This window comes from Diceros bicornis, chromosome 7, assembly GCF_020826845.1.
Source record: "Diceros bicornis minor isolate mBicDic1 chromosome 7, mDicBic1.mat.cur, whole genome shotgun sequence".
Classification (NCBI taxonomy): Eukaryota; Metazoa; Chordata; class Mammalia; order Perissodactyla; family Rhinocerotidae; genus Diceros; species Diceros bicornis.
Window position 1 is genome coordinate 5,874,515 of NC_080746.1, and position 21,347 is coordinate 5,895,861.

At 41.3% G+C, this 21,347-nt stretch overlaps 1 protein-coding gene across 5 annotated transcripts in view; it reads left to right on the forward strand.

Moving 5' to 3' along the window:
• ZBTB44 (zinc finger and BTB domain containing 44) overlaps positions 1 to 3,658 on the forward strand; it is an 84,801-nt gene extending 81,143 nt beyond the window's left edge. For 4 of the 5 annotated variants that reach the window (XM_058544799.1, XM_058544802.1, XM_058544798.1 and 1 more), the window contains one exon: positions 1,870 to 3,658. In XM_058544799.1, coding sequence (XP_058400782.1) covers positions 1,870 to 2,152 — 283 coding nt within the window. In that variant the 3' untranslated portion in view covers positions 2,153 to 3,658. The remainder of the gene's footprint in view (positions 1 to 1,869) is intronic. The other variant, XM_058544801.1, reaches the window with a different exon arrangement.
• The last annotated feature ends 17,689 nt before the right edge of the window (positions 3,659 to 21,347 follow it).

Genomic DNA, 21,347 nt, shown 5'->3' on the forward strand with positions numbered 1-21,347 from the left:
TCTTTCTAAACTTTTGCATTCTAAACCACCTTTATTTTTAAAATCTTATTTTTCAATAAATTTCAAATCATTCCTGAGCCACCCCTGATGGCCTAATGGTTAAAGTTCAGCGCTCTCACCGCTTTGGCAGCCTGGGTTCATTTCGTGGTCGCAGAACCACACCACCCATCTGTCAGTTGCCATGCTGTGGCAGTGGCTCACAGAGAAGAACTAGAAGGACTTACAACTAGGATATACAACCATGCACTGGGGCTTTGGGGAGGAAAAAAAAAACGAGGATGATTGGCAACAGATGTTAGTTAGCTCAGGGCAAATCTTTCCCTGCCCCCAAAAAAAAAATTCAAATTATCTCTGCATATATTTTGTTTTTCTCTTCAGACCAGACATTCGTTTTGTTTAATCATTTCTAGCTCTGAGTGTCTGGTTGTCATATCACTAAACCTAGATTATACACATCACATCAAACATTGTTCCAGACTAAAAAAGTGTCCCAGTTAACCACTCCTGTTGTCTGTATCTTCCCTGTATGGAGCCCTCTATCCTCCACTCCTCTTGTCTAACACCTGAAGACTTTAGAAAATATAACATAGGACATTTTAAATTGCTTGCAGATGGGCAGATTTTCATTTTTTTTATTAATACTGGACAATCAAATTAAAAAATAACCATATTAAGTGTATTAGTTATTGACATTTCCTAGTGTAATGAACTTTTTTAGTTTAGCAATCAAGAGTTAAAGCATCTACGGGGCCAGCCCGGTGGCACAAGCGGTTAAGTGCACGCGCTCCACTGCGGCAGCCCAGGGTTCGCTGGTTCGGATCCTGGGCGGGCACTGACGCACCCCTTGTCAAGCCATGCTGTGGCAGCGTCCCATATAAAGCGGAGGAAGATGGGCATGGATGTCAACCCAGGGCCAATCTTCCTCAGCAAAAAGAGGAGGATTGTCAGTTGTTAGCTCAGGGCCAATCTTCCTCACAAAAAAAAAAAAAAGACGATGAGTTAAAGCATCTAAGACTTATTTCGTAATGCTTATTGTTTTAACTACAAAAAATGCTTATAGTTTAAAATTTAGTAAATATAGAAAAGTATAAAATGTAAGAAATTAAAAATCTTTCTTGATCTCACCACTCAGAGATAATATCCACTGTTGTTAAAATTTTGGTGTATTTTATTGTCCACGTCCAATAATTAAATACTTTATTATTGTATCAATAGAATAATAAATACTTCCAATATCAATAAATTAAATACTTTCTGAGGAACTAACATGTAACCAATCTCATGGCATTCATTTCCAAATTCTGATTCAAGGTAATTTATTAACTGTTTTCGAATACCAAGTCTAATAGGATACGCACAAATTATTTTTTTACATTCCTCTGTGTAGTAGATTCTGTATAAGGTCATTTATGCATAAGGATTTATTTTCTTATATTCAAGAAGTAATAAAAAGCTAGGTTTATATACCTCTTAATTAGTGTATAATCCAAGAAAGGTTAAGCATAAGTTATTCAAATGATCTTTCCTTAAGTGGGCATGCCAATTGCATTTGTTTTGTATACAGAAACTCTTCTACATAGAACGAGAAAGGCTGTTTAGGTATCCAAAGTGACACTGAAGGTGATAATCTTATCAGTTAGTGGTAGGGAGAGTTGATATACTTTGGTTCTGATGGATGCCTTTGGTTCATTTTTAGGAAAGTTTAGAAGTTGAAAATTCCTTTTATACTCTTCATTCAAAAGTCTTCATTCAAGAATTAGAGAAACGAAAAATCCCGATCTTATTTTACAAATCATGTTGTTTTATTATGTCTTATTTATTACTCGTTTGAAAATTAACTCCCTTTTTCATCCTTTGCCTCTTATCTAGTGATTTCCTAGTACCGGACTACTTAAACCAGGAGCAAGAAGAGACCCTTGTTCAGTATGATCTTGGAGAACACAGTTTTGAAAGCAACTCCTCTGTTCAAATGCCTGTAATTTCACAGGTCTCCTCGACCCAGAATTGCGAAAGCTCCTTTCCTTTGGGGTCTCTTGGTGGGCTGGCAGAAAAAGAGGAAGACATGCCAGAGCAGCCAAAGACCAGTACTTGTGCTGAGCCAACCCGAGATGACCCCCCAAAATCAGAGCTGTCTTCTATAACTATTGAGTAATTTTGTGGTTTGGCTTCATTTTTGGTTTTTGGAAAGTGCCTGTGCTTGGTCTTGTACATTTAATTTAATTTTTTAAACAAAAAAGAGTTTGGGAAAGAATTTCTCTTTTTACTTTGTAAGCCCTGCAACTGTTTTATTTTTTCATGACTGAGAGGTTGCTTCTGTAAGTGCACAATAACATGATGCTGAAATACTATAGAAACTATGAGACTTAAGGAGAACCAGTTGACTTAAAACATGGATCAGTTTCTTCTTCCACTGTTGAAAATAGGCTAACAGCACATCATTAGGTAAAAAAGAAATCAGATGATTATTGACCTTCCTGAGGTGAAAGGGTACACCAGAGACAAATTATTAAGCAGAATTTGACAAATGGCCTGAATAGATGTTTACTCCTATACACAGGACAGTGTACAATATTTTGTAAAGCCTGTTGTTTTTGGAAGTATTTATGGTAAGCTTTCTTAAAATTTATTGGGTAAATACTTCTGAAATCCAACATACTCTTTATTTTTAAGCTTTGTCATTTCTATTATGATTTTTCATGGTGAAAATTTGTTATTGGGATAGGCGTTCCCTGTACCTTTATAATACCGCTCCTCCAAATAATCTTTCTGTCTTCTATGAAAGAAGACAAAGAACTATGATTGAGAATAGTCAAGCTGTGCATGAAATGACCAGGAATAGAGAGTGTAGTATGTAAATCCCAGCTTCATAGAAACTCTATAATACTGCTTTTCTGAGTAAAATTGTTTACCTGGTCTTTGAATGTTAATGCCTGGCTAATTAGGTCATTGTAGAAATCAGTTTTCCTCTTGCCCCATCAGCAGTCTTTCTCTTGCATATACTGCGTGATACCATATAAAGGAAAAATATTGGAGATATTATATATTTTATATATAGGTTTATGTATTGTTGGGGATGTTTTTATTGTACTGTTTTGGACAAAATAAAGAATTCTCTGTTAAGGCTACGTTCTTAACCCAACTAAGATTGTTTACAAGATTCCATATGACATTGGAGTTGTCCATGTTCCAAAATATTTTTAGACATTGCTAAGTTAGTATAGTTTTTACACAATGGAAGCAATAATTTAAAAGCTAAGAAGAGGCTATAAAATGATGATCTATGACTCAAATTTGTTTTGGAAAAAAAGACAAAAAAGCTAAAAATCTTAAATTAATGAATATCACCTCTTTTGCTGCTAAAAAAATGAAACTTCCTCGTTTATGTATAAGTTGAAATTTACATGATACTCTAAACTGGAGTATACTTTTCATCTGGTGCCATTAAAGCATCACCGACCTTGATCTTAAATATTCATGAGTCCATGAACAATGAACTTTTGAGTAACTTACTTTATATGTATATACCCAAAGTTTAGTAATTATGAAAGCACCTGATTAGATTAGAAAAAAGAAACGAAGTGCGATCTCTTATTCAAAACACAGATCTGAATTTTGTCTGGGTGCTAGATCTTAATAATAAAATAATTTTTAAATTGTAGTGATTTAATTGTTTCATTTTTTTTTTAATTGGCTAATTCTATAATTGATTCCTGCTCCCCCAACCCACCAGAGAAGGGAAAGTAAACTCACTGAAGATTTTTTTTAGGCTAAAGTTCTTTCTGTCTTGAACTTGTTTCCATCTCCTGTCTCACTCATGAACCTGTTTTTCCCCCTTTGCTCTCAAACATAGGTGTATTACCTTCAGAAAAATCAACATATCCAGGTTATGATGGGCTTCCATTGTTTATGCTTCCTTACTAATAGGGTTGAATTACTTTCTGCAACAGACTGATTCTTATTAGTAACAGTACTTCTGTGTCTCAACTGGAAAGATGAGAAAATTTTATTTTTGATGTCATATATATGTTCTTTGAAAACTGTTATGCCTACCGGTAGATAAATGTCAAAGTTAATGTTAAAATCTTATATGAGCAAGACAAAGAATAGGTAAAATTACAACCAGAAATCATTGTTGCCCTCAGTTCTAAGAGTTATTTTTTTTTTTTTTTTTTTTTTTTTGTGAGGAGATCAGCCCTGAGCTAACATCCGCCAATCCTCCTCTTTTTTCGCTGAGGAAGACGGCCCTGGGCTAACATCTGTGCCTATCTTCCTCCACTTTATATGGGACGCCGCCACAGCATGGCTCACCAAGCAGTGCGTCGGTGCGCGCCCGGGATCCGAACCAGCGAACCCCGGGCCGCCGCAGCGGAGCGCGCGCACTTAACCGCTTGCGCCACCAGGCCGGCCCCCTAAGAGTTATTTTTTAAAAAGGAAGGAAGAAAAGAAGGAAAGAAATAGGGTTAAAGAAAAGAAATGTATAAGAATCATTTGGGGATTTGTTGGTTGAAAGTGTTTTAGCATATCCCCTGTCTTGAGAACTCGACGTGAAGAGAGCCTGCACAGTTTTGGCAGCTCTAAGGTATTCTGTGTTCTCAGAATGTAGAATTACCACCACTGGCTATTGTTTGAAATGGAAACTTTAGATTTTCATTGGTAATTACAAGTTTTTGAAAGTTTTGCGAGTTTTATGAAAAATTGGAATGTACTGTGAAAATGCATAGTTGGTTACTTATCTGTTCCCCAAATCTGATCAATACAGGTAACTAGTATTTAACATAAAATGATATAAACAAAGGCCTTCTTTTTCTCTTTCAGTGAGGCTCTACATTTTTGTTGATACACAGTTTAAGGATATTTAGCTTATGGATCTGCTTTAGGAAACTGAGCTGCAAGAGATAATTGTATATAGTGTTATTTAGGTTTATTTAAAATTGATTTAAGAGAAGGATGCCTGGATATATAATTTTTACCAGAGTATATGGAAAACATTGCAAAGAGATGAAAGCCAGTTACAGTATCCCATCCATTAGAAATTACCAGTATAACTGAACATAAAAATTGCCAGTTTAGAATACTTAAGTATAGCTGTCTTTCTTAAGGCCCAAGAGGGTAACTTTATGATATTTAAAGGGCTTAAATTTTAGGATGAAGGATAAATTGCCTTTTAAAACCAAGTATTTTATACAAGAAAAGCATTTATTTTCAGTTTTTAAGCTACCAAACAGGTGGGACATACTTTAGAAATGAGCAAAGATGTTCGCCATGGTACTGGATGGTACAGCTCCTGCAGTCATTTCTCCATTTTTACAGGTGTAGTCTAATGGTGGAAGTATCTAGCATGTCAATGATTATACTATTTCAGAAACAAAGGGATTAATATTGGTTTTTACTTTTTTGCATTTTAAGTTTTCTATAAATGGATGTGGATGGAGGTTATCACTCACAAATATATTTGAATGGATTTTTCTTAATTTGAATTTCAAGTAATCTTTTTAATTTTTATTTCATATAATTAGTTACACATTTAGTTACATTGCCAGTTTTTAAAGTTCTCAATTCCAGTGAGACAAAGTATACCAAAATGTTTCAATAGCCTCATTCAGTCTTACATTCTAACATTTCAGCAATCATTCTGGCTTACAGTAATTTGGTTCCGTGTTATGACACATGCCCTTTGGTTTAAAAAAAAAAAAAAAAAAAAACTTCCATTTTGTTAAAATATTTTACTGAATGAAATGGACTAGTCAGCACATCTCATATACTTATTGTTGATGACTCGGTTACCTTCTAACTACTGAGCCAGACTCTCCTGTGTATAAGTGGTTCCCTGGGAGCCTTTGGAAGCTGTATTAACTCTTTCAGGCTCGCTCTTCTTATTATTTTATTCTGTCTTTATCTTAATCTAAATGGAGGCCAATTATCTATTTTAGTAGCTTTGATTTTGAAGATTCTCAGATCATGTTTTAGTCCCAGCTTTGTAGTCCCTGAAAAATACATTACTGTATAATGTAGTGGCAATACTGTATGAGTATACCACATGGAGAGAATTATTCTTATTACTTGATGAATAAATAATCCTAAAGTGATATTTTAACTGAAAGGAGTTAGAGAATTCATGAAGAAGAGAATTAGAAACTTGCATGTGGCACATACTCTATTTTCACTCGTCTGCAAAATGTGAAGTTATAACTCTGAAATATACATCCAAGTGAGGAAGAATAGTTTTCTAGATAGTAATATTCATTGGAGGGAAAAAAATTAGTCAAGTTCGCGTTTGGAAGCGACTCAAAGTTGCTAAAAGGTAATAAATGTGGTTTTCACTGTAAGTTATTGACATAGGACACTTATGTTTCTATTTTAAAAGTTACTGAGAGAAGAATGTATAGAAACTAGATTTCCTTTTCTGAGTCAGTGGAACAAAATTGAGAGGGAAGCTCTATTATAGTAAACACATCTATGAGGAATATTTAGTTAAGCATACTCCTACAGGCTTTAAGCTAAAATCGTCAAAATTTAAATTGTTATTCTTTATTTTGCCTATACCCGTTTTTATCTTTCAGTGTCATTTTTGCTTGATGGTTATATGGTGACCTAGGGTATTTTTATTTGGGAAGTCCTCAGCAACACAAATTTGCCAAAAGCAATAATGGTTCAGGTTAAACAGTGAAGTGGAATTGAACCAATTTCCAGGTTCAACTAAGGGACAGACACTCTGTGGATATTTCATTCTTAGATTATAAATATGTTGAGATTTATTAATAAGGAGTTAAGCCTATGTCAGATTATGGGTGAAGACTATTAGTGACATCAGAGTTGAAATTCATACTAAACTAATACAGTTAGATGTTTCTACTACATTGTAGTGATTATATTTCTATGACCAAAAAAAATAGTTCCATGTCTTTACAAGTAGTCTCTGCAGAGACGTCAGGCAGTGTTATTGGAATCTCAGTGTGGCAGTATCCAAAAATGAAACTGCCTTAAAGTGTTAGTGCTACTTCAGTTAAGTAAGCTCCCTCTGTGTAGGACCCAGGCCAGTTCCAACCAATGCCAAGGTTCCTGTGTACATACAAGTTTACAAAGAATTTAAGAGTTCAGACCATTGATTGAAAACAAAACATTTTTTTAAAAATAAAAAAAAAAAACTTAATTTTTTATTTCAGTTTGAAGTGCCTGGTTTATACAATCAAAATTCTGTGATTATTGCCTTTCTCTATTAAATTGACTAGTTTGCTGATTAAGCTTAAAGCCCTGGGCTCAATTGTGATGATTTTTTGATAAAATCGATGCTTGATGGTTTGAGGGGCTACAGTGTCATGACTTTTATTAAATTGTCCTTGTTTTCAAATGCTGGTCTAACCATATCCAGATTTCATTATTCAATTAAATAAGTTAAAAGATCATCCTGTAAATGAACGTTCAGGTTACCAAAGTACATCTCCTGCTGAGGAAGCATAAGTCTTCCCTTCCAGTTAGGAGGAAGCGGGTCATCTCCTCGTAACACACGGCGTTTCTCTTGGTTTTCTCTTGGTGTTAGTGGACACTGTGTTCATTTAAAGATGGGAAGCCTTTCATGCAGTTCCTAGACACTCATATTTTCTAGAGAGAACCTTTTCTTTGATTAGGTGATAAGTGGTTTTTTTTTTTTTTCCCCTAAAAGCTTTCTTTTATTTCAGTTATCAATTTAATTTTCAAGTTGACAAGATGCTATGTCAAGTCTCTCATACTGAGAGAAGTCCATTAAATTATTGCAAGTTGCACTGCTTTTCATCTTTCAGGTGCCTGAAATGAATGCTATCAGGTATTTGGAAGGAATAAGATCATAAACTTTATTCATTTTCTTCCTTCTACAAAGTGATGGCTTCTAATGCTTATATTTCAAGATATTTTTTAAAAAATAACAATCCCTAATAGAATAAAATTTGGTTTTGATCCATGTCCCAATAATATATTTGATTTTTCTGTTGTTGCTGATGCCTCCTATTGCATCAGATAGAGATTCCCTGCCTCTTTGTAGGGCACCCCTGTGGCACCTTATGTCTAATTGGAGGATAGTATCTGGCTTCTTTGTGCCTCTACTATCTTTTCAAAAGCCATTTTATAAAAATCCTAGGTAGCCTATTTTAATATTTAAATATATATATTTGTGAGAGATACTTTTAGAACAGACTTTTTTTTTTTTACTTTAAAATTCCTATATTCCCATTTTTAAGAGTAAATTTAAACTTTCCAGGATTAGGACTTGTCTTTTTCCACAGCAGCATAATGAGAAAGTCAGATTGAGATAACAGACCATATTTCATTAATAGAAGAAATTGATGTCTGGTTAAAGGAGACAGATATCTGTGAAGGAAAAAAATTGTTTTGATGTAACAGCAATGAATTTTTAAATGTTTTTGTTTCTGTTATTTCATATTTGCTGCTACAGTAGCTCAGTATTTTACAGAGCTAACATACAAATCAGGCTCCATTTAAAAACTGGAGTATTTTCTAACACCACCAGCCTAGGAGGAAGCTGTGCAGCACAGTCCTCCAGATGGGTAATGACTGCTTTGTTTAGCTGATGCATGCTGTACTATTTGCCTATAGCCCAACATCAAGGAAGTTTGGGGGCAACTTTTTTAACTTACTAGTTATAGCTTGATGATTCTTTGTGGGCACTGGCATTTTGTGAAACCCTTGTGGGAGGGTAATGCTGGGGAAGAAATGTGAATTAAATTTGTAGATGAGTGTTTCTGTGTCCTCTGCCCCTCTCCTGGAACCAGTACAACTCTTAACCGTGCCAGCCACCAGTTCACCAGCTTTGTATCCAGTTGTCGTCTCATTCAAGTATGGCTTTACCTGGTGACAGTGGCCATAGCTAAGTTACTTGGCATGTTTGACTTTCAACAATAACAAAAATGGTTTTGGATTTTGTTTTATTTCCTAAAAATGTTATACAATGTCAGAACTTCAGATTTTATATACTAGTATCTGGCTATTAGTATTTTACAGGAACCATAGTTCTTGGTGACTACATATATATATATCTATATATTTTTGTGACTTTTTTGTAAACTAAGTGCCGTTTCAACGTTACAATCATTTTTAGAGTTATTGTAATCAATGTGAATATCATGGTTTTTCAAATCTGTTCTGAGCCTATAGTGTTTGCTTTGTGAACATATGTGTATTGTATATATTCTGTATAGTTACATTGTACTGAAATATTAGCTTGTTTGATATAAGGAAAGTATGTATTGAGTACCTTTTTGCTAGCCTGGTTGTTTAATCTTTTTAAAAAAGGTTTAAACTTTTTTAAAAAAAATCTTTACACTGGCCTTCATTACATGGTCACAAATAAAGTTGCAGTTAGAAGGGATGGGCAGGGAAAAACTAGTTTTGAGTGTCTTTGAATAGAAACTAAGACTAAGATTTGGGTTTTTTTCCTCATTAAAATATCTTATTAATGCTTTGTGGAATAAAACTTCCTGCTGTTGTTATTTATTGTTGGCTGGAAGGAAAAATTAGTGATATTGGTTGAGGTCAAGTGGATAAGAAAAGTCATCAGAATAACGCATTACTTAAGTAAACCTCCATTGAGTGTGTCCAAACTAGAGAGTGTTACATTAGACAGCATGTGTGAGCTTCCTGGGCAAGTACAAAGAGAGCTGAGAGTGCAAAGATTCCACAAACGCCATCCCTAAGATTGAAAGGGATCTAAAGGAGGCTGGTTAGAGCAAGTCAAATCCTAGAGCTGTTGAACCAGGTTCCTGTGCAAAGCTACTTCCTGAGTGGTGAGTTGCATCCTTAGAAGTTGCTCTGAATCTTCCTGAAGTTATACTTTATTGATTAGAGAGCTATTGGTCACATTTCAATAATATCTTACAACCAGGGAGTAGAAAATAGATACATACTGGGGGAAAGCAGCTTATTGCATAGGTAATGAGCCTGTGAGAACCTAAAGGAAGGGCTTTCTAACTTTAGATTCATCTTGATGTGGATTTTAACAATAACTAGTCTGTAGAATGAGAGTAACAGGCAAAGAAAATTATTTCATTGACCCCAAGCTACCAGGATCACTAGAATTAAGTTCAGAGAGGAAGACAGTAAATTTTAAGAAGCATCCTCTTTCATTCAGTGAGTGTGTTGAGTGGATTTAACAATGGTTTACCAAACCATTCAAAGTCAGCAAACTGGGTTGGGTCCTTAGTAGCCTCAGCCACAGATGATATATATAAATGCAGAATATAGAATTTAAGATAATTATATCCTACAGTTTGATCTGTATGTGAACTACATACCAGAAAAAATCCTTTCAGAAAAATGATACTAGAGTTATTAACCAAAGGTGTGTATCTCCTCAACTGACAGTTGAAATGAGTAGTTTGGGCGTTCCCTTTTGAACAGGAATGTTTGCTCTAAGCACTAAACTGAGAAAGTTAACAAAATCCACAAACATACCAAGAGTTTAAGTGGGGGAAACTTGCTCGTAAACATCAATTCCCAAAGTTTTAATGTAAATTATTTTTTATATGGGTAAACGTTTATACAGATGGAAAAACTGATAAAGTAGGGCATATTCAGTCTAGAAAGAAATTCCTCATCAGCAAACTGATTTAGAACTAGAGTTTGAACAGCCTTGGAGACAAAGGGAAAGCTGTTTGTTGTTTTTGTAAACTCTGATTGGTTTACTTGAATTTTCCTACAAAAAATTTGAAATTTCTGTATTACCCACTTAATAGACAAGTAGACAGGTCATTGCAGAGGCTATGGGCAGAGCTGGCATTAGAATCACTTTGCAGGACTTCCATACGTAATCCCCACACCCTTCCTTCTATCCCTGCCTAATTTTTTCCACAGCTGACATTTCTGCCTGCCTTGGATGAAAGTCATTTAATGAATGAGTAAGTCTCATTGAACAGAGACCTGAAAAGTTAGACAGGCTTAGCACCACATACACACACACCCCCGGTAAAGGGCCAGCCTCTAATGAATTGCCTCTGATGATTCTTGCTGTCTAGAGACCCTCTGTGGGGAAAGTTGAGTTAGAACATAAGAAAAAAAGATCACAACCAAACAAAATTCCTGTAGTCCATTTTAAATTAGGGGCTGAGGCAGATATGTTCTCTTTGGCAATCCAGGCATCAATAGTACATATGGTAGGACCTGTACATGATAACTTTTGTCCAGGAACAGAATTCTTTATTGAATGCAAATGAGTCTACAAGATTAGTAAAAATTCCTTTTCAGTATATTTGAAAATGCTAGTACTTTTAGTGATTTGGTCTTTAAGAACCCAGTGAGATAAGCAGGGAAAGTAATAAATCTATAGTCCCCGTAGATAGATAGTGCCCTTCCTACCAATTACAGGAAGGCGTTAGATCTACTCTGAAATCTCCAGACCACTAACAGGGCTGCAACCTCAGAGGTCTTGAATGGGTAGAGCCTATATCTGTGTGGCCTCTGTACACAGACTGTAAGAGAAGCCAGGAACTTTTATCCTGCCAGTTCTAGCAATTATGATTCTTTTTGGGTGGGCACCAGCATTTTGGGACACCCTTAAGGGAGGGTAATGCTGATGGGACATGTGAATTAAATTATGCACATGAGTGTTTTTGTCTTTTATGCCAGGACCTAGTTCTCTTAAAGGAGAGTCAGAGGTTAACCTAGTGTATAGTAACCACTTGATAAGTCTTATTACTAGTGTGTCTCCCTTACCTGACTGAGTTCTTGACGTCAGGGACTGTGTCTTTTATTTGTGTATCCCCTATAGTGCCTGACACATAATAGAACTCAAAAAATGTTGAACGAGTAAATGAGTGTTGCCGAGAGATGGTCATAAGCTCTCTTTACCAGAATGCTCAGAGGTACTTATCACGGAAGTTCTGGGCAGAACACCTAGAATTATTTTCATCATGTGACCTTATGATTTGCCTCAACTCTTACTTCACCATAAATATCAGAATCTTACTCATTTTTAATTTAGGGTCTGAAATGTAAGGCTATATGGGATTATGAGGATTAACTTTAAATCTAATCCTCAGAACAACTGCCATCAGCCTGGCCAAAATTTCCCCAAATTGTTTTCTAGAACACTGGTTTTGCCATTTTCCTGTCTTCGTCTGGTTTACTCTTCCATCAAGTCCATACTTAAGTATCACTTCTTAAAGATGCTTTCCTAGAGCCTCCCACACTGGGTTGGGACTTCTGTTATGCTCACATAACATCCTATACTTTTATGACAGTGGTAATTGATTATTTACAGTCAGTTGGACTAAACTCCGTTGGATTAAGTTCCATTAGGACAAAGACCACATCTGTCTCTTGCACCAAGGTGTCCCAGGCCCAGGGTTGGTTGAATGAATGAAGTCTCTGACCTTAGGAGATTATGGTTTTTGAAGTAAAAAAGAATTATAGAAATAAAACTAATATGGAAATAACTGATTGCCACGAGAGAAACACCAAATAATGTGCCTTGGAAATTTAAAGGAGGGAGAGACCTGGCTGGAGGGAACAGGTAAGGTACCTGGAGGAGGCAACATTTGAGCTGGATCTTCCTGGAAAAGAGGTCTAGGATTTGTACAGGCAGAAATGAGACAGAGGGAGACCAACCCAGGAAACAACACTGACACTAAGAGGTAGGTCCAGGAGACGAAAGTAGTTTAATTTGCTGCGCATTACAGGATCCCTGAAGGAGAAGAATGGAAGAAAATGTTATAAAGTGGACCAGATCAGAGACCTTAAGAATATGATCTGAATTTGGTAAGGAATAGAGAACCATCACACATTTTCAGGTAGCTGAACAACTTAATCAGAACTTGCTCTAGAAAGATTAAGAACAAGCATAAAGTAGATGAGAGGGAAGGCATACAGACTTAGATCACTCAGGAATTACTTCAATAGTTCAGGGAAGAGCCCAAAAGCAGGTAACGGGAGTGGGGACACAGGAGGGGCCTGTGTGGGGGTTGGGGAGGGGACTTGGTGAGAGGCGGGCATGTGATCTGAAGACCACGGCTCATCTCTGAACAGTGGGCGCCATCTGCTCTATTCCAAGGCCTAGGGGTACTACTTGTTTGACCTCCTCAAGATTCTTAGGCAACCTCCCTTTGTTTTTGAGGGGGAATTCTGTGTTCTACAGAAAATAGGGTAAGAATTAGCCAAAGTTCTGAGCCAGGTTTCAGAGTTGAGCTCAGATTTAGGCTGAGGAGAGAGTTTTTTCCCCTAGGAATAGTCATGCAAATGAAACTATTTAGCTGGGTGGCCCTTTCTAGCAGAACTGAGCTTCTACTAAACCAGATTGGTGGGGTTGAAAATTCCAAAGACATTTCTCATGTCCTAATTAGGGCAGGGGTATGACCAACAATAAGCAAGATAAATAGAGTGTTAGTGGGCAGATGAGTGATTGTAGGTAGGATGGCCAAAGTGAGAGAATGACAAAGGTCCCAAGGAGGTGAGAAGAGTGCTGTCCACAGAGGGCACAGCAAGTGCAAGGGCCCTGAGGAGGCTATGCCTGCCTGGCGTGTTCAACAGTCAGGAGCCAGGACCCCCACCCAGAAGTATTTTGTTTTGAGGTCTCTGTGGGAAGAAGACAAAGCAGAACAGGCAATGCCAGAGAGATTTAAAAGTGAAACCGATGAGCCATCCCTGATGGCCTAATGGTTCAAGTTCGGTGTGCTCTGCTTTGGTGGCCCAGATTTGGTTCCCGGGTGTGGAACCATACCATGCGTCTGTCAGTAGCCATGCTGTGGCAGCGGCTCACATAGAAGAATTAGAAAGAACTAGACTATATAACCCTGTACTGGGGCTTTGGGGAGGGGGGAAAAAGAGAGAGAGAGGAAGACTGGCAATAGATATTAACTCAGGGCAAATATTTCCCTGTGGAAAAAAAAAACGGAAACAGAGAAACTGAGCATGGAGGAGGTTTGTTTCCAGGTGTAATATCTGTCTTTTCCTGGACAAACTCAGAGGAAGTCTATTTACCCAACACAGGCCAAGGAGCAGGTTGCTCTGAGTTAGAAACAGCTTAAGGGCCAGGCACTGGCAGCAGTCGTAGGTCTGACATTTTTTATATAGCTGAGCTCATTCTCATTTTCAGCTTCTGTATGAATTTAAGATGCCATTTACAGATCTCTGCCTGTGTCAAATGCCCGGACACCTCCTTTTCTACACGGGGGACTGACCACACATGCTCCAGACAGACAAAGCCTAGAAGTGCGTGCACAGGCAGGCGACCTCTGAGAGCAGGTACTCTGCAGTCGCCAGGAAACACGAAGTGGTTTCTGTAAGACAACTCCTCTTCCCCCAGGAACTTCCTGACAGGTGAGGAGATATGTATAACTGCCCTGGAATACGGTATGATGTGCCTTTTAAAGAGGTGCAGCAAGGAAGGCCTGTGAAAAGGGTGAGATTTAAATGGGAAAATGTGTGTGTACATGGAAAAACGAAGCACTGACTCATCCAACGGTCCCCAAGATGTGCCACGTACATTTGTGCATAATTTCTATCCAGAGCTGGGGTCCACAGCATCCCAGGCCTCCCACGTACCAATGTGTGATACCCATGAGAATTCAAATCTACTGTCAGACATGGCAGGGATTTCCATATGGTCCTAGGAGAAAGAGATTGGCACAGATCAGCTTCAGGGAAAACTTAGTCCTAATTTTGCCTTGCATATTGTAAGTGCCCCAGAACATACAGACACACACACACACACACACACACACACACACACACGCATATATGTATATATATAACCTCTCTCAATGACAAGTAGGAATAACTGATGAAAGGAGGGCCTATTTCAATTAGAGGGTACATTTATAGCTCCACTCGTCCCCATGTCATTGGAGTGCTACTGTAACCATTGGTCATGCCTGCCCAAGTGCCCACTTCCCAGGACTGTCCCAGACCCTCTCTCGTGGGGCTGTGGGGCCCAGAGCGTCCACAGCTGAAGCACATGGGACCAAAAGCCCTTTCCTGTTCAGTGAAAATGAGTGTGCTCCCAGCTGAGCCTGACACTCCCCTTCTCACACTCCTTGCTGTCAGCAGCAAGCACCATTCCAGAGCCAAACAAAAATTCTAGCCCCGTATTTGCCTCTATTTACAGGCACCAGGTGTGGAAGGTTTTTTCCCAATTTGCTGATACCCTTCCCACCGGGACCCTTTCACTCGCAGTCATTGGTTTATCCCAGCTTTTATGTGCATCAGTGGACTTTCCAGGTCCTCTCTCACCATGAAGTGTAGGTTGGGAGTCAGGGTGGAGGGGATGAGCAGAGCCAAGAGCAAAGGAAAAACCGAGCAGCTCAGTCTTGCCCGGCAACCCCCAGTCTCCAATGAGAACCAGATGCCTCATCTGGGCCCAGCCAACAGCACAACGCTCAGCACCTGAGTTCCTAAACCTTGGCACGTGGGCCTCCTCCCCGCTTCTCCCCACACATCATTCCAAGAGGCCATCTCTGTGTTAAGAAGTTGTATAACCTGCTTTCAGTGTAGACAGGAAAGTTTGGTTCTCACTTCCCAGAAGTTATCTATAATGCAGTCCCATGAGTAAGTACAAAGTAGAAGAGGTTCACTGATCCTAAGGAGAATCAAAGTGTCTGGGGAAGTCAAGGCTGACTGTAGTTCAGACTCAGTCTAAGAGAACACTGATCTCAGATGACAGGTACGTGTGGTAACAGACTTGTTTCCAGAGCCAATACTCATCTTTTAGTAGCTGGGCATTGGTGAAGTTCTTATGCAACAGTTGTGCTCCCTGCCTTTTTAAGGTTCTTTTCTTCCCTCCCGTGGTAGACGGCCCGGGCCGGGAGAGCACTGTGTGTAGTCAGGAAACTCGGAGTCCGGCATGTGAGTGAGTTGTGCCACCCGCCCCGCCCCCTGCCAACCCTGGCTTTCCTCCTGAGTTGTTTGGGATCATCACTGTACCCCTAGTGCCTAGGACAGGCCCGGCACATAGTAAGAAGTCAGTCTGTATCCTTCGAGTGGATAAACGAGGGGTGAGTGTACACACTGGAGACGGGTCCAGAGTAATGGCAGTCTATCAGGTTACAGTTAATTAAAAAAACAACAAATATAATATAAGCCTCAACACACTTCCTACCTCTGTCATGCTCCCTCTCAATAACAAAGAGACACCTAACGCTGAGCTGTTAGTGGAGAAGGCCAGCTGTTCATCAGCTTCCCTCATACTCAATGTGAACATGACTGAAAAGCTAGAACGTCGCAGCGGTGAAGAAAGCCTAATGGGGCGAACATGATTTAACCTTGGGGAAGAAGCCTTAGAGATGCAAAATGTTTCCAGAGACAATAAACGGGACGAAATCCCAGCTCTGGAAAAGGTGATGTGAAGCGCTTCTTGGGGCCCTCTAAACCCCTAAGAAGAGAGAGAAAATGCTCAGTTCCCAATGGCAGTGACCATGATCCCACATTCCCTTGGCCCCCCATAAACCTGCTCCAGCCTAGGAATCTGCCAAGGACTCCTGCATGATTCCAACCCTTAACACACTCCACGGTCACGTAAATGTGGCCTACTCCACGTACCGAGATCAGCCATCCGGTTCAGGAGCTCAGGAAATACTTGTGGGACTTAAAAGTGCCTGCCAGCTTCTCCACAGTACAGCGAGTTCTCCCATGGTGTGCCGAAAACAACTGGCAACCTGCCATTGCCTAGAGTATTCACACCTTGGGGTGAGGGTTAGGAAGAGGTAAGGCAGCACAGCCACTGGCAAGCCGCCTTCACAATGCAGCCAGACCTAGTGTTGCCCCACATGGGAACACAGGGGCTCTACAGCTATGCTTCGCCAAGACCCCCCATAAATTGGATAGGAAGGGGCTGTGGAGAGAAGTCAGCTGCCCAAAACTTCCTTCTGGACTGAGCCATGGGACTGATGAAACAGTGTGTGAGCGCCCCCTACTGCTCTCACCTAGCATGAGCCCCAGGGCAAGGACTCAAAATCATCTTTCTTTGCTCTTAACCCAAACTTACAAAATATTTTTTTAAACCAAATTAAAAGGCTTTTGTCTAAAATAAATACCAAGGAAACAGTTCAAACTGTTAACCATCCATTTATTTTTCAAAAGCCATTGAAACTAGAACAAAATGGAATTGTCTTTTCAGCTCTGGTTGCTGCCTTCTCCCTGGTCCCAGTGAAAATCTTTGTCAGTGGTGACCCAGAAGTATTTCTGTGCCCCACACAGGCTCAATTTGTGGGTCTTCTTTGAGACTGGAAAATCTGAGCAACGGGGGTTTCCTTGGGGTCATCAGGACCCAGTACACGCTCCATGGTCCCAGCAGAATGGTTATCAATCCTCCTCTTCCAGTCAGCGCTCCAGGCTGCGGTACCCCCAACACTTTTGGCCTGTTCCCTTTGCTTAAGCTTCTCCCAAGGCCAAACAGCATTCAGCAGAAATGAATGGCTCAGGGGAGAAAGACGAGGGGCAGAGCTTGATCCTTCTCAATCACAAGTCAGAACACATTGTTCTGCTGCCCACAGCCAAGACCTCAAGGAAACATTTTCTCCCTCCACTCCACACTGGCCCAGGGCAGAGGAATAAGAGGAAGCAGATGGTTTGGCCCCCAAGAGAGGGAAATGCCCAGGGGCTGCTGGGGGTAGCCAAGGAAATGGGACTAGGAAAGGTTTTGAAATGCTGAAGGAGCCATTTCAGAGCCCAGCTCATCAAAGTTCCTTTTGGCCTTTTCCACACATGGCCATTTCCACTAAGCCAGTGAGTTTATTACCTGGCAAGAGAGGTCCTGGATCCAGCACCTCAAAGCTTCAGGTGGAGAGCACCTTGCTCCCAGAAGTCAGTACAGGACCAGCTGCACAGGCTTTGGAGCCCAGCAGCTGGGTTTGCATCTTCCCTCTTCTCTTACTGAGGAACCCTGAGCAAAACACAGCACCATCTCAGGCCTCAGCTTCTCTCATGTAAATGGGAATGATAAAATTGATGAAGATACAATGAGATGATGTAAATAAGGCATTAGCACATGCTGCTGGTTGTTACTGACACTTCTTTTAATTACTGGAGCAGATGATCTGGCAGATCCCATCCAGTGCAGACATCCAGTAGGAGAGACACAGATGTCAAGGTAACTGTAATACCACTCAGCAGGGCGGGTGTACATAGATGCGTGGAGGTGCAGCGAGGTCCTCGTCACCAGGAGCCTGTCTGTGCTCTCACACCATGAAGGAGGGGATGCAGAGTCTTCGCCTATGGGCTGGCTTACATGACCTTTCAGGTTCTCTCCAACTATGCTGATGGTGGTATTCTTTCTAGTTCTAAAAGGGTCCCTCAGGCACTTGTTATCCCAGGAAATACTTCCCACTGAGCAACTGGAGGATCATGGAAAAGTCCGGCAGAACCTGAAAAGGCTCCAGGCATAGGCACCTTTCCCCTGCACGGGCCCAGCCAGGTAGCCAGACCCTGACCTCACGCCTACTCCGCCGGGCCCTGGATATGCTCAGGACCCGCTTCCTAAGTGTCCGCCTAGGCCAGGGCCTGAGGAGCCTACATCTTACATCAGCCTACATCTGCATCGCAGCCCCACATCTTATATCAACCGCCCTTTTCCCCAATCACAAATGACACAGATGACACAAAAGCTTGTTGAATTAACGAATGACTTCTTTCCTCATCTTTTCCTCTGGCTTATAATCTATAAGCTTGTTACCATTTTTTGCAACAGTCATATATATGTTTCAAACATACCCTTCAATTTTTTCTAGTCTGTTTGTATACATTTTTCCTGGCCGATTAGATATTTGGACAGTACTTAGATTATGAAATTCAAAGAGGTATCCGATGCCCTATTTATTTAGGGAAATGTTCTCCGAACGTACTTCTGCGTGGAGATGAAGGAGAGCAAGACTGAGAGAGGCTTCTCTACCCTTCTCTACCGGACCTGGTGTCCCCCAGCCTCCCTCTCCCCGCCCCCTCCCTACACACACCCCATGTCCTTGTGGCTCTTTGGAAAAAGCACACAGGCTCAGGATGGAAGAATTTCCTTTTCGAGTTAAGCAAGTCCATATGAAGTTCCAGAGGAGAGGTCTGGCAGAGACCGAGTTATCCTGATCACAGGGGTGTGGGCAAGGGAAACTCTGATAACCTCCCAGGTGAAGGAAGCGGGCGGTGGAGAGAGAGCAGAGAGCCAAGGCGAAGGGAAAGTTAGGTTTACATCCCAGGAAAATACACACATCCCTCTCGCTGGAAGATTCTGAGACAATGGAACAGACAGACAATGGGATTGATTCCACCTCCGCCTGGAACAAGGCTGGACAGTGCCCTTTAGGAAACAATTGGAGGTGCGGGGAAAGCACAGAATAAACACACGGTCTCCAAGCTGCAGACACGGGGTGACAGAACCTGGGAGGATACACCCCACGAGAAAAAAGGAGGCAACCAGGAAAAGAGTAATAAACTAAGCGAAATCCTAACAGTTAGGATTTCTTCAAAATACGTAGGCATATCAGACCACAAAAGCAATCTGTGCGACACGCCAGCACTGACCTGAGAATCAAAGCTGTTCTCTCTTCGGGGGGCAGGGAACAGCCCGAACATAAAGACAGACACAGGCTTCCCCTTTATGTTCAGCCCTCGCCCAGGTCCTGCTCACTCCTGCTTTTCCTGACATGCGGTGCAGCTCCCCCCCTCTCCGTCTCTGCCCCGAGCTCAGAAGGGCTCATCCCAGAAGAGACCAGGCCAGGCCCCCAAGGCCGCCAGCTGGATTCTGGGAGCCTGTGCCACCCATAGGCCCAGAGGAAATGGCCACCTGCTCAAAACCTCTCCAACACCTTCCCTCCCTGTTGTCAATACCTGTCTGTCATCTTGTGGAAGAACAGTGTGAACCATCTTCTAGGTAATCCCCAAATATAAGGCAGGTATAAATATTCACACTCCTGCTTTGGAGTTTGGTCTCATCATTCTCTGTCTTATTTGGTGGCTTTCTAAACTCCCTTCCTGATTGTCACCCTCAGGAATCCCAGCCCAGGGACCTGACCTGAGATAGTGGTTATCCCCACCTCCTTCCAACAAACACTCTTCTCCTCCTGCCCCTCCATCAACCAACCATCCTCGCTAGGCAAACTGAAATGGCCTCACGGAAATCACCCTCCCTCTGGCCGGGTGCACCTCAGGTCACGGGCTCAATGAGCAGACATTCCACCCAGGCTGGCAAAGCAGATGGAAGACAAGTGCGTTACCAGCCTAGGGCACCCCCACAGCCTGGATGATGGGTCTCATGGCAGGAAGGTCTTGTGGCCAGAAGGTTTCTCAGAAGTCCCAAAAGAAAGTGGGACCCGTGCTTAGAGAACAGCTCCCAAACGCTGGTCCACACGTTTTCTAAGAACCTGGCTCACCTTCATTCTACGTGTTACAGTTCCTTTCTCTCTGAGACGATGGTATATGAATAATATATAGTGTAGGGTGGGACAGTGCCGAAGAGTGCTGGCTCTGGAGCCAGACGACCAGCACTCGAATCCTAGATCCGGTATTCCTAAATGAGGGACCTTGGGCAGTTGCATCAACTCTTGGTGCCTCGGTTTTCTCTCTGTAAATGGCAATGACCATAGAGCTGCTGAGGGATTGAAATAAAATAAGACATGTAAAGCACTTAGAACACTTGGGAGGTGTCTTCATTAAATGTTAGATATGTTGGACCCACGTTCTCTTATAATTTCACAGCTCCAAGAAATTCAACTGTCTGAGAACCACTGGCTTAAAGGTCCAATTTCCCTTACATTTGGTTGCAGGTATGCAAAACACACCCCCCCACACACACCCATGATTCCAAGCCTGGAAAAGCATCATTTCATCACAAAGGGTTGAGTCTCCCTGAATTAGACTCTGTAGGTACCTCAGGTCCCCTGGGGAGGGAGAGGTGCCCTGGGTAACAGCCAGGTCATGTTCCTGTGGCATGTTCCCATCAGTTTATGCCCAGGACCAGGAGTCATCCCTAAAACACACCCCCCGCTCCCCCACCCCAGTGTCTGTCTGTGCAGGTGTGTGTAAGAACACACATGCCTGTGTGCTGCAGCTGTCTGCCAACTGTGTTTAATGGGATGACGTTTCACACTTGCTACACTCAGAGATCACACCCACCTCCTGCCCACAGGTCACCTCTCTGTTCTCTTCAACCTCAAAAGCCATCTTTTGACCCTGACCTGGGGATGTGTGTTCTCCAGGCCCCAGTGTCTGAGGGCCAGCAGGTCCTGACTGCAGACTGGAGGCTGGGGGGTGGGGGGCACTAAAGGCGCCGAAGGACTGACCAGGATGGGCTTCGTGCTGGGGCGTCTGGCATGCCCACCCTGAGAGAGGGCACCAGTTTTACTGCACAACAAGTGGCTGAAAAGCAGCAGAAGCCAGCCTCCCGA